The sequence below is a fragment of the Barbatula barbatula genome (genome assembly GCF_947034865.1).
Source record: "Barbatula barbatula genome assembly, chromosome: 2".
In the NCBI taxonomy this organism is placed as follows: Eukaryota; Metazoa; Chordata; class Actinopteri; order Cypriniformes; family Nemacheilidae; genus Barbatula; species Barbatula barbatula.
The window spans coordinates 24215983-24228351 of NC_136767.1; the positions used below are offsets into that span (position 1 = coordinate 24215983).

At 38.3% G+C, this 12369-nt stretch overlaps 2 protein-coding genes across 4 annotated transcripts; one reads left to right on the forward strand and one right to left on the reverse strand.

The window, feature by feature from the left end:
• Positions 1 to 110: 110 nt before the first annotated feature.
• tchp (trichoplein, keratin filament binding) lies at positions 111 to 4726 on the reverse strand. 3 transcript variants are annotated; one of them, XM_079480406.1, is made up of 13 exons: positions 4541 to 4726; positions 4126 to 4391; positions 3640 to 3850; positions 3492 to 3548; positions 2800 to 2868; positions 2310 to 2483; positions 1570 to 1682; positions 1420 to 1486; positions 1171 to 1343; positions 1001 to 1082; positions 728 to 913; positions 505 to 648; positions 111 to 417 (listed from the first exon to the last, which is right to left on the reverse strand). In XM_079480406.1, the coding sequence occupies exons 2-13, from the start codon at positions 4314 to 4316 to the stop codon at positions 385 to 387; spliced, it is 1500 nt and encodes a 499-aa protein (XP_079336532.1). In that variant the 5' UTR covers positions 4317 to 4391; positions 4541 to 4726; the 3' UTR covers positions 111 to 384. The 3 variants fall into 3 exon arrangements, with proteins under 3 accessions (XP_079336532.1, XP_079336534.1, XP_079336533.1); XM_079480408.1 differs by having other exon boundaries at positions 115 to 417; positions 4534 to 4709; XM_079480407.1 differs by having other exon boundaries at positions 115 to 417; positions 4519 to 4709.
• A 1309-nt stretch (positions 4727 to 6035) lies between these two features.
• Positions 6036 to 12316, forward strand: gltpa (glycolipid transfer protein a). The gene is made up of 5 exons (XM_079473539.1): positions 6036 to 6293; positions 9558 to 9616; positions 9712 to 9845; positions 10709 to 10859; positions 10964 to 12316. Exons 1-5 carry the CDS (start codon positions 6191 to 6193, stop codon positions 11144 to 11146), a joined length of 630 nt encoding a protein of 209 aa, XP_079329665.1. The 5' UTR covers positions 6036 to 6190; the 3' UTR covers positions 11147 to 12316.
• The last annotated feature ends 53 nt before the right edge of the window (positions 12317 to 12369 follow it).

The following is a 12369-nucleotide window of genomic DNA, read 5'->3' on the forward strand; positions in this document are numbered from 1 at the left end:
CTCCTTACAGAACATTAATACCAATGCATATAAATATATATTAGGTTTTATATCAGTATGTATGTTTTGCATTTTATTATCTCTATCTTGGTTAGAATTAGAACATTTCTTATTGTAAATCCTGTTTTCTTTATTAAAACACATTGTAATTCATCTATACAAAATACGTGAAACCTCAACACCAGTGCATCAAAATTTTATAATAAGAAAGATTTATTAAAGATGATAAAAATGCATGGGTCATATAAATAGCTCTAGCTCAAAACCAACTTTATTTTAAGCCTGAAATGGCCAAGATCAACATATTCCTGATTTCTTCCAAAACATATTCCTATTTTCTTATCTCAAAACAATGTGGCACGAAAATTCCAGTGTAAAGTGCTCTCATGTCCATGCTGACCGGGGTCTGCTGTGAATCTGTTATAATAAAAACAAAAATCTTGTTGTAATATTCTAGACAGTGTACTTCAAAAAATGCTATCTTCAATTTAATCTTGAACTCACTCTTTCCCGGTAACCCTGTCGAATCAATCTCTCAGTCTCAAGATGAAGCTCCTCCTCCTGCTGCTTAAGCTCCTCCCTCTCCTGCTCTTCTTCTTGCTCACGGCTCCGTTGCTCCTCCCACTGTTCGTTGCGCCTTTTCACCACCTGTTGAATGAAAGCATCCCTTAAATGCCTCTGCTCACCTTCAAACATATAAGCTACTGTTCTGTGTCACAATACATACCTGTGCGTTGATCTCCTGCATGCGTGCAGTACGGGCTCCCTCCTGCACCTCTTTCTCCTGGCGTTGGGTGAGTCTCTCCTGCTCCAGCTGTTGGATGAGCTCCTCTCTCCTCTGAAGAGACTCCTCCCTCGCCAGCTTGTTCTCATGCATCTGTTCCTCCAACTGCTGCTGACGTCCAGCCAGGACCTACAAATCATTGAACAAAAAATACAAGGCCAAAAATCAGCCATCATGTGCTGTCTTTATCCTCAAACACGCTGTGTTTTGTCTTACCTCTCGCATGAGTCTCTCTCTGGCTCTCTTCTCTTTCTCCCACTCTGCCTCTCTCTTCTCCCAAACACGCTGAGCTTCCTCTCTGATGGGCGGCACACAAACATACAGTACGAGTGAAACCACATTAGGACCGTCTGGAAGTTCTTAACAAACATCCTGACACTACTCACCGATATAAAATATCAAACTCCGCCTCCCTCTCCTTCTCCAGTTGAAGCTGCTCCTCAATGACTCTCTTCATCCATGCGGCGTCAGCAACGGCTCTCCCTCTCCTGGCTTTCTCCAGCTTCTGCTCCTCCAGCTCTCCTTCCACCAGCGCTGCTAGGATCTTACGATCTGCCTCCTGGTGGTCGGACAAGGTATTGCAGTCGATGTTCAGCATTTTGAAAAGGGGTCAAATAGTGTTTGCTGTAACCTACCAGCTCCTCCTGCACCAGCTGTGCTCTTCTTTTCAGCTGTGCACGGTACTGCCGAGTCAAGAAATGCCTTTGAATGTGAAAAAGAGTGCAGTTAGTCTAATCCCAAAAGTGCAGGGGGAACAAACAGTAAAATATGCCAAATTGTTTTACCCAAACTCAGTTTTCCTCCTGGTTTCCTCCATCCTCCTCCTCTCATCTTCGAGCTTCTCAAGCTCCCAACGCTGAGACATCAGAGCCTCCTGTTCCTGCTTTAGACGCTCGGCCTGGAACAAGCATAATATAAGTGGAATAATTGCCTCTGGGCCTTCAAGTTTTTACTTATCAATGCACACTTGCGGTATAAATGTATTCATTTTTCATAAATAAATAGTCCATCATAAATATAACTTACATCAAATATTTTAAAAATTTAAGGGAAAGTTAACCCAAAAATGAAAATTCTGTCATGATTTACTTCCCTCAGAGAGTTCCAAACCTGTACAAATGTCTTTGTTCTGTTGAACCCAAATATATTTTGAAGAATGTTTCATCATTTCATGGAGTCTGTTTGGTTACTGACATTTTTCCAAATATCTTCATTTGTGTTCAGCAAAACAACAAAATGTATACAGGTTAAGAACAACTTGAGGGTGAGTAAATGATGGCAGAATTTTCATCTTTGGTTGAACTGTCCCTTTAACGGTATTTATTTAAACATTTTTGTGTGGAGCCTCATCTATTTTTCCATTTAAAGCTGCAATTTTTGGGGGTTGAACATGAACAAGAATCAGTTTTTGAGCAAGTACATTCAAATCTATGTTCAATACTGAGCTTATGATAATTATTTATAAGTTGAGATGTCGTTTATAGTCATTTATCTGTTCTCCCCAAAAAAGACAATTATGACTCACTTCTTGTTCCTGTAGTTTGAGCTCCTCCATCTGTTTACAGAGGTCATCGGCACGCTTGATCTCCTCCTGCTTTCTCTTTTCTTCTTCTTTCTTCATTCTTTCCAAAGCCTCCTGTCTTGCTCTCTCATACGCGTTCTCCACACGCTGTTTTTCCTCCTGAGCTCTCTCCTCAGCCTGAAAGAAGGAGAACACGGTTACAATGTCTTTGCATTTGGGAGGCGTTTTATTCTAAAGCAACATAATTGAATCAAGATGTTCTACACTAGCGAATTGAGATAATTGTCGAGATTTTTTATATTATGGTATATTATATTGTAATATGGTATATGAATATTATACTTACAGTTGTTGACATTTTTATTTTATTCTATAGTATATTGTAATATGGCATATTAATATTAGAATGCAAACCTCAAGATGTTAAAATTGTATGATGCTCAGATGGGCACCCTTTATGCATGGCAGCGCTGGCATTTACCACTCTTCTTACCTGTTTTTTCTCCTGCTGTTGGGCTTCCCACTGGCTCACAACATGATCTTTGTGCAGCTGTGACTCAACCTGTGGGCACAAACATGAGATGTCTGATTAAACCACGCTGCACGTGTTTGGAACCAAATCCTGAGCTCAGAGTTACAGATCAGTCACGGAAGAAACACATCACAAGCCCTATTAACTTACAGTCACGTTTACATAATGAACACAAATTCCCCACAAACTTGGCTTGTGTCCTTTAATGAACATTCTGCATTCAAGTTCAGGAACTTACAAGAAAAACTTTGTAAATATTTGGTGATAGAAAGAGTTTTTTGGGATGGATATTTTTCAAGTGTCATTATTTAAAAAGTTACTTTAATTTTCACTTTATAATGCATGTTATTTGAGCTGTAAAGTTAAATTGGGCCTTTAGTGGTGAAAGTGGTTAGAATATGAACGTGTACTATTCATCACGGATATATATAAAATCTTTCCTACGTTAAAAAACGCTTTACGTGAAACTGACAGATAAATATTGCATATAATTTTGAACAGAATAGTCATAGACAGATTGTATCATGTTTGCAACAAGTGACCAAGGGACCAGACGGCTCTTTTTTTATACTACATATACAAACATGTTCAGCTGAGATCAAGCATTTTTTTATTTCCTTTCTTATACAGCACATTACTCATAAATGGCTGACCTTCCGCAATTCAGAGTTGTTTTGCTTCCAGTGCTCTCTTAGCAGCTCCTGTGCCAGCTGGAAGAAAGCAAACAATTCAACATTTCAGATCAGACACTATTAAACCCATAATCAAAAACAGCAACGACAAGTACAACAGCAACCATACATTTTTCCTTCTCTCTTCTCTTGCAGACCGGAGGGCATCTGTTTTTTCTACTAACTCTCTGGTCTGCGTGGCTCTGTCTGGGAGAACATTTTTGAGCTCGGCCTCTAGTTGGTCTCTCTCTTCCTGAAGCATTATCCTCAGACGCTCCCGGCGCACCTGCAGCTTCCGCTGCTTCTCCTCTTTCACCCGCTCCCTCTGAAACGCTGACATACTAAAAGGCCAAAGAAAAGGAGATGCCAATGAGTTATTACAATGACAGCTTTGAAATATAATTTTGGATTATGTGCATTTTATTTTCTCTTTTCCTAAGTTATTTATGTAGTCGTAATTTTGATGCATTATTGGAAAATGTATTCATTACAAAAATCAACAAATCACAATAGGAAATGTCACATTTACTTATTGACTGAACTTACTAAACGGTAGACGTTATTTTTCTGTAAGGTAACTTCTAACATTAGGATGATTTTTCCAGATTCTCTGTACCTGCGTTGGAAGGACTGTCTTGAGCTCCAGTGTGCTTGTTTGCTGCTGCGGACGTCCTGCTCTCTGAAGTACTGAGAGTGCAGCTCCCACTGCTGCCTCCACCGAGCCTCCTGTTCGCGCTGCCGAACCAGCTGCTTCTCCAGAGCTCCCACTCGACCCGGCCAGCGCGCCGAAAGCGTCGGTAAAGCCATCGATGTGACAGTTTAGTTCGAGCTTTTTACTATCCTGACCTTTATTGACTCGCAATCATTTACTTTGCAGGTAACCTATACAGCAATTATACAATTAATATGAATGATTATGACATGCTTGGAAAAGTAATATGAAACTCATTATAAGGTCCCAATTGCCAAACATATTTGCAGGTTATGCATGCTTAGTGTAAAAACTCACGGAGAAAATGCTCACTTGTTACCTAAACGCACTCGCGCGTATATCTTGCAGCCCTTTTCTAGTGTAAATAAGAAATGTGAAATCGAGAATTTTGTATTTTCTGTGAGAAAGTCCGTTAACAACAGCGGGCTTGGCAACAAAACACTAACGGAAACGGGAAGCGTTCTCTTGGTTACGGCTTCGACACTTCCGGTTACCTACGGCGAGCAGTGAGGTACTTACGCAAATGCAAACTCTTTTTTTTACATTTGAGGGTGACAGAGTTCAGAGTTGAAGGATGTTTAGATTTATATTAGATCCTTATCTACATCTTGTAACAAAAAGGCTACTAAAACTTTAAATGTATTCTAATTTTTTGGAGTTTCTGTATAATTTCTTGTACTTTGCTCCCTTTATTATTATTTATTATTATGTCTTTATGTTTCGTCTTTGAATTCCATTGTGATGTATAATGTATCAGTCCCCGAGCCTATGGCTTTTCACTTTTGTACTGTATAAGTAAATGTTTAATAATAATAACAAATAATAATAATAATAAAAAGAGAATGAAAGGTGAACAAAAAATCTACTCATCTATAACTGATATTTAAATATCCATAAAATATTATATTTCTAAATTTCTTCAAAAAACGAAGTTGTTATATAAGACTATTATATTATTATGTATATGTTTGAATCATTTATTCACATAACAATGATAATTATAAAATAGCACATACCCATTGCATAACATTCACGTGTCTCCCGAACTATCCATTTTGATATATTCTGAATATTCTGATCAAAACCTTCAGTGCAGGTGACATCATCGTCCAACATTCTACTTTGGATGATTAAATATTGATTAAAAATAATCTGTCATTTGAGGTGTGACATAGGTGAGGCAATCTGGTTTCGGCAATAATAAAGAGGCAATGGCATGTCTGTCATTGTGGGTTAAGCCTACTGATAGATAAATTAAACATTGCGTTTGCGTGTGAATTTTTAATGGTGACCAGATAATCGTGTCTAATTATCGTCAGAAAGACTCCCCGCTTAAACCTCTAATGTCAGTAACAGGGTAAAGGACTTTTTAATTATTAATGACACGATAGGCCCCTGAACTTTCATCAGAGATTCGAAACTGAGCCGCTCTTGTTTTCATTTTATTGTAATTCATTTATGCGGTCCGCAATACCGTGTAAAATTAAGCCGTTTGCGTTGCTACGCGATTCTTAACTGGAAAAACACCTAGATTATTTATCACTTCTGAACCTTGGCTAAAGCTACGTGAAGCGACATTCAGAGATCGTTTGTAGATCGTTTTCTTTTCTGTTAGTCAACCATACACGTATTCGTGATTAAAACGAATGAAGAGACTATTCAAATGAGTCTTGATTTTTGTCAACCGTGACATAAATAATAAATTCAGCAAATTATAATTCGTGACAGCATTGGCTCCGCCCCTAGTGTTTTGATTGGCGTTCCCGAACCCACCTGTTGCACGTCTTCAAGTATTTGAATAAAGGGGCGGGGTAGGAGGCAGTCTAGCTGTTCAGTGCCGCTAATAGAACTGGCACTTGTACGCGCTCGTCTGTACGGCGGTAGTTCCGGGTTCTGCCTTAACTTCTGCTGTGTTGCCCTCGTCCTATGTTGTAGGCAAACAAGTAATTTTGGCCCATTTTAGGCAACCATGGCTCTACTTATGGAGCACCAGTTCCGGCAACTTCCAGCCGACAAACAAGTGGAAACCCGTCCATTTCTTGAAGCGGTGTCTCATCTTCCGCCTTTCTTCGGTAGGTTCTTCCGTCATGTCTCATAGTTTGAGAGCTCTGATTTGAGCATGAACTATTGGCTCATGAGAGAGGCTTGGTTTTTAAATGATCTCTCTGGCAAAGTTTTAGTAAAGTTCTCTTTATTTATTTGAAAATGTATTTACATTTATTTTAGCAACACTTTCAGTTTATTGTCTAACGTTTGATCTCATCCCAATCTCTCAGTAACTGTTTTTGGAAGACCTTTTGACAACAATTAAAAGTGTGGATGCGACGAGTTATTTTATAACATCATGTAGCACAAAACAAGCTTTTGTTAAATGTTTAATGTAGGAGGCTAATTCAGAATACTTCAATGTCAAAATAGGCAAAAGATATGCAGACACTGATCCTTTCATTATGCATTTACAGAGGAGTATAATTCCATTACATAATATACTTGTTATTAAGAAAATCAGCATTGCAAACTCACAAGCATGATGTGCTCTGATTTTCAAGGATTTTCTAGCTCCTGGATCAGTCGTGAGATTTTTTTTTTCCACTCCTGATCAACCTCTTCAGGCTTGTGCAGACACAATAGTAAAGTCTGACAAAGCCTTGCTGTCAACTAGTAGCTATTGTCTCTGAGTACTAATCGTTTTTTTTAGATCACATTTCTTTTCACAAAGCCGACATTGCATGCATAATTTAATAAGATGCCCTCGATTTCAGAAGTTGAGGAAATTGATTAGCATGGTGTTGAGTTGCCATCGTCTATTCAGTGGCAGTACGCAACATCTGAACATCTTTGTTCAAAACCTCATTTGCTATTAATACGAAAAAAGACATTCAAAATAAATTTCCACTTGAAAAGCAAAGCGTTAAGGTTTCGGACTTGCTCTCAATGATCTCTTTTTATAGCTGTCTCTAAAGGGATCCTTTCTGGTTAAAAAAACTGAACTTAATTGAATCACAGACATTTTTTTACAAGAAACTCAGCCCAGTTAAACCTGCCTGTGCATGAAAGATGCAAGCGCTTAATCTCACTGGATGAGCCTTGATGGTGTAGTGACAGGCGGTGATTGGAAAAATATTTATCTAGGGTGATGTCACCGCTTGTGATTAATCAATGGCTTGTTGCTGATGTTTCTGACTCTCACGGAAAGACAGTTAGGCTTCCCTGCCCTTGTTTAGACTTCACACTTATAACAGAAAGCTCTGTGTGGTGTACAAACACCAGAAAGAGCAGGAGGCAGGGCTGTCATTGTTATACGTGTGAACAGAGGGAATGTTTGTGTGTTTCTTCTCTGAAAAAGCAGTGTGTGAGCAATGTTTATGAGCTCATTTGGAATCATCCGTAACCAGAGATACTGTTTCCTGGGGCCGTTAACTGAAGAAGCATTGCTAGCAACGCCGGAGTCGCGGGTTCAATTCCAGGCAGTACACATAATGTATACCTTTACCTTAACTGCACTGTAAATTATTTAGTAAATTACCAAAGAGGTGTAAATTTGAGGGTGCATCACATGTTTGCAGTATAAGTATGTTACCGGTACTATTCGCCCTGCTCTGCGCGGGCCTCGAACCGGTGTCGGTCCGGATGGGAGACACGCGTTCTATCGAGGAGGCTTAAGACCGCTGCTAGAGCGGATTGGAGGTTTACACACTGCACAGCTCTTCACTAGCTGGTCTCCGTTACATGTAGCCATGTACAGTGGTACAGTTATTTTAACTGTGTAATCAATGTATTCGAGATTTACAGGTTTATATTGGGATATTGTCTTAAAGTGCACACTCTCATCTTTATGGTGAGTGTATTCACATCCAGATTAGCTGAAGGCTTTAGGAATTACAGCTCTTGATGAAGCTCCCCCTTTTTCAAGGGACCAAAAGTAATTGGACAGTTGAATCAAAAGCTGTTTTATTCACAGGTATGGACTTTTCCTTAAATCATTACATCATAAATGAAGCAAATTAAAGGTCTGGAGTTGATTCTACGTGTGGTGTTTGCACTTGTAAGCTGTTGTTGTGAACCCACATCATGGCGTTCTGGGAGATTCTGAAACGGAGCATAGTTAGATTGAAAAAACACAACAAATCCATCAGAAAGATGCCAGGAACATTAAGAGCGGCCAAATCGACAATTTGGTAGTTTGGAAAAAAGAAACACACTGCTGAGCTCAGCAACAAAAATATCCTGTGCGTCCATATGAGATAAGTGGTGGATGATGACATTATCCTCTCTCCATGATAAAGAAAAATACCTTCACAACGGACCTCCATACATCCTGCATTTATGAAGAAATGATTTAAGGAAAAGGCCATACCTATGAATAAACAGCTTTTGTTTTTACTGTCCAATTACTTTTGGTCCCTTGAAAAATGGGGGAGCTTCATATTAAAGAGCTGAAATTCCTAAAGCCTTCAGCTAATCTGGATGTGAAAACACTAAATAAAGCCGAGAGTGTGCACTTCAAAGGAGTCCTTTGTTTGCGAGTCGTTCTGATCGCAATATGCGTTCACACTGGCAGTATAACGCAGTTTCAGCGAGCCAACTGCACACCTTAAAACATTACAATGATGTACGCTAAGTTAATTTGAGAAACCTTTTTAAGAAATTGAATGTACTTGCACGCAAAAAAACAATATTCACCCGAACAGGTGTAAAACACAGCTAATACAGCTCCTATTAGCTCTTGTCCTGCAACTCTGGCGCCTCACTGGGCTGATAACGAAACGGCGCCTCCTATGGTGCGTAACGCCTCAACTGCAGTTACAAATGACAGTCTAATGACAGAATACACGCAGCGTTTTTGAGGAAAACGCCTCAATTTGACGTGGCATGACATTTGACGATTTTTTTCTATACAGAAGAAACCCTGTAGAAACATCACAGGCTCAATGTTTCCATTTCTAAAAGTGCTTATTTCATTATCAGACCCGCAATACATTTGGTCTCAATGTGATAATGGGAGGTACTGAAACTTTAATGAACCGCATGGGTGCTTTCAAAAATCTGTCATGCTCTCTAAGCACGGTTAATTATTCAGACGGCGGTAATGTCAGAGTTCACTCTGAGTTCTTGAGAACCGAACTGGAAATACATTTATCGCCTATCTGCAACATTCTTGTATGTAAAAAGATTATTTCACAGCTCCTGTGAAAGTGTGGGTAATGCATAACATAATCTGCTTAAACTTAATTTTAATTAACTTAATTTCATACATGCAAATTGGATGTGTGTTTAAAGGGAATACTCGGTTGTGTGTGCAATCTTATTTACCCTTTCCCCTGATCTATTCATAGATTGCCTTGGTTCTACAGTTTTTTCTCCCATCAAGGCTGATATTGCGGGTAACATAACTGTAAGTTTACAGACATAGAAGGTGGATAAGCTTTGCACTACGTAACCTTTACAACCAGAACTCCACTTACCTCTTACATCTTCTGTTTCTCACAGAAAATCAAGGCCGTGTATGACAGCAATCCCAGCAGATTTAAAACCCTGCAAAACATTTTGGAAGCAGAAAAAGAGATGCATGGAGCCGAATGGCCAAAAGTGGGGGCAACACTTGCCCTTATGTGGCTGAAAAGGCAAGTGTGGACCTGAAAAGTTATACTGCTTTATTTTTAGTTTTGTAAAATAAAAAATGAGAAAATACTGAACAGTTATTGTATAAATTGTATAATGAAAACATCACATGGGGTTATTTTGCTCTCCACAAATACTGTTATCCTTTACACATTCTCAAACTCAAGTGATTTTCTTTCTTCCACAAAAGGAGTAGAATGTCACCAGTGGTTTTTTCTATACAAACAATAACAAAAATACAACAAAAGCACACACATCAACGTGTAATAGGTGCTCGACCAAAACAAACCAAAGCAGACACATCAACTTGTAATGGGTGCTCGACCAAAACCAACCATAAAAAATGTAACACCAAAGCTCCCCAAAAAGATGTTTTCAAGTATTTTCTATAATTTCTTGCTTTGGTGTGCAGGCTTTTTATACATGTTTGTATAAAAAACAATGACTATGACAAAAAAGCAAATGGCATTTGTTTCATTTGCCAGTTTAAATTTGTTTCATTTACAAATTGATTTGATAACTCTTGGATAGCAAAACTCAGCTATTTCCATCTATTCTCACACAAAGCTACCATACAGCTCCATAATGAACTACTTTTTGGTGCTTTTTCATTTTCGTTGTATGGAAATGAGGGATTTTGCTTATTTGCTCTTTTTGTGTTCCACGGGTGAAAAAATGTCATAGGGGTTTGAAAAGAAATGAGGTGTGTGTGTGAATTTTCATGCCACTTGCAACGTTATCATTGTGGAGTCAATTCACCAGAAAGGCACGCACACATAAAACGTACATCTAAAAAGCCCTGTAAGTTGCACATGATGATTTTCTGCAAAATGCATACATGTAAAGGTGTTCTTTATTCTGGTAGGGGGTTACGCTTTATCCAGGTTCTTCTGCAAAGCCTAGTGGATGGAGAAAAGGATGAAAACAATCCTAATCTCATCAAAGTCAATGTCACCAAAGCATATGAGATTGCCTTGAAGAAATATCATGGCTGGTTTGTTCAGAAGCTCTTCAAAGTAAGCTACTTCATAACAAAATTAACAAAGAAATGAATTTTAATGAAATGTTTCTGTAATGAAGACTGTAAATGGTTAAAAAAACTTCTGATTTTCATTTTTAGGCAGCACTGTATGCTGCTCCGTACAAATCAGATTTTCTCAAATCGCTGTCCAAAGGACGAGAGGTTAAGGATGAAGAATGCTTGGATAAAGTACGACAGTTCTTAGTAAACTTCACAGCTACTATTGACGCCATCTATGAAATGTACACCAAGATGAACGCAGAGCTGGACTACACTGTGTAATCCGAATTCAAACTTTAAACCTTCTGCTGTCCCAGAGGATCGCTGTTGCCTCCCAATAGACAAGTCTCTACAGTCCACCGTTCTTTCTTTCTATTGGATCTCTGTTATCAATGCTTTTGCTTTCTCTTGGGGGACAATTATGATCCGAGCTGCTGAAGACTCTCGTGATATCTAAAAGGAGAATTTGTTTTGCCTGTTGTTGTTTGCCCTGAGCTGTTGGTGGTGTGAATGTGTTTGCTTCCTTCAAAAAGTCATGTTTTTAAAAACGATGGGTTTTAATCAATTCACCAATTCAATTTCTTAATTTTTAGTACACAAACAACCATCTCATACCCTTCTCCCCGAAGTGCATATTTCTTTGTTTAATCAAATAGCTGAAAAAAAATTAGGGTTTTACCATAACTGCAGATTTAATAACTAAATATCTGATGTGATCTTGTTTACTTTTGATGTATTTTATGGAAAAATACTTTATTGTCACCTGCTGTTAGATGTGAAATGTAGGTAAACTACTTCCGAAGTGATGGCACTCTATTGAGTGCTGATTTTATATTTCTTAAATCGAATATATTAGTTTCCTTCCATATCAGTTCTACAAGATAATTGATGATGGCATAGTCACTGAACATGTTTTTGTACTATTGGAGAATTGCTTGTCATTCCCAAATTCTGAAAGATTAAATTCATAAATGTATTATGATAAATTAATGTGTTAATTTATTTAATTGTTTTACTTCTGACGTTACATTTTCTGACATTACAGAATTCTCTTTGTTTTTACTTCACTACTTTTCTTTGACCCTGGTCAGCAAGCAAACACGGAACAACATTGATTCCCTAATGATGTAATATAACCCCATCTGTTGCTGTCATACATTTTCATGTCTGTCCCAACTGACACCAAAGCTGCAGTAGTCGAATGTTCACTGAACTTTGTTATTTTAACCAGTGGTCTTTTCTAAAACTGGCAAAGAGGACATGATTCTGAAACATGTCAAACGAACTGTGATTGTATGATGCATTCTGGTGCTGTTTTGTTTCCCACATCTTAAACGTGTAAATTGACTGTTGTAATGTTTAGTCTCTTTAAAATCTTATTAAAATCACGTTCTTGCATAGACTTTCTCTGCATGTTTTTCCTTTGGCCTTCCAATAACATGGATATAATATAAGAATTTGTTCGTATGCATTTTATTTCATTGCACTCTATTGTATAGCACCTT

Coding starts and splice junctions, on each gene's coding strand:
- tchp (XM_079480406.1), bottom strand. CDS start 4,316: ATGGCTTTACCGACGCTTTCGGCGCGCTGGCCGGGTCGAGTGGGAGCT. Junction 3,851..4,125: donor AGACAGTCCTTCCAACGCAG/GTACAGAGAATC, acceptor TTGGCCTTTTAG/TATGTCAGCGTTTCAGAGGG. Junction 3,549..3,639: donor GAGAAGAGAGAAGGAAAAAT/GTATGGTTGCTG, acceptor GCTTTCTTCCAG/CTGGCACAGGAGCTGCTAAG.
- gltpa (XM_079473539.1), top strand. CDS start 6,191: ATGGCTCTACTTATGGAGCACCAGTTCCGGCAACTTCCAGCCGACAAA. Junction 6,294..9,557: donor TCATCTTCCGCCTTTCTTCG/GTAGGTTCTTCC, acceptor ATCTATTCATAG/ATTGCCTTGGTTCTACAGTT. Junction 9,846..10,708: donor GCCCTTATGTGGCTGAAAAG/GCAAGTGTGGAC, acceptor TTATTCTGGTAG/GGGGTTACGCTTTATCCAGG.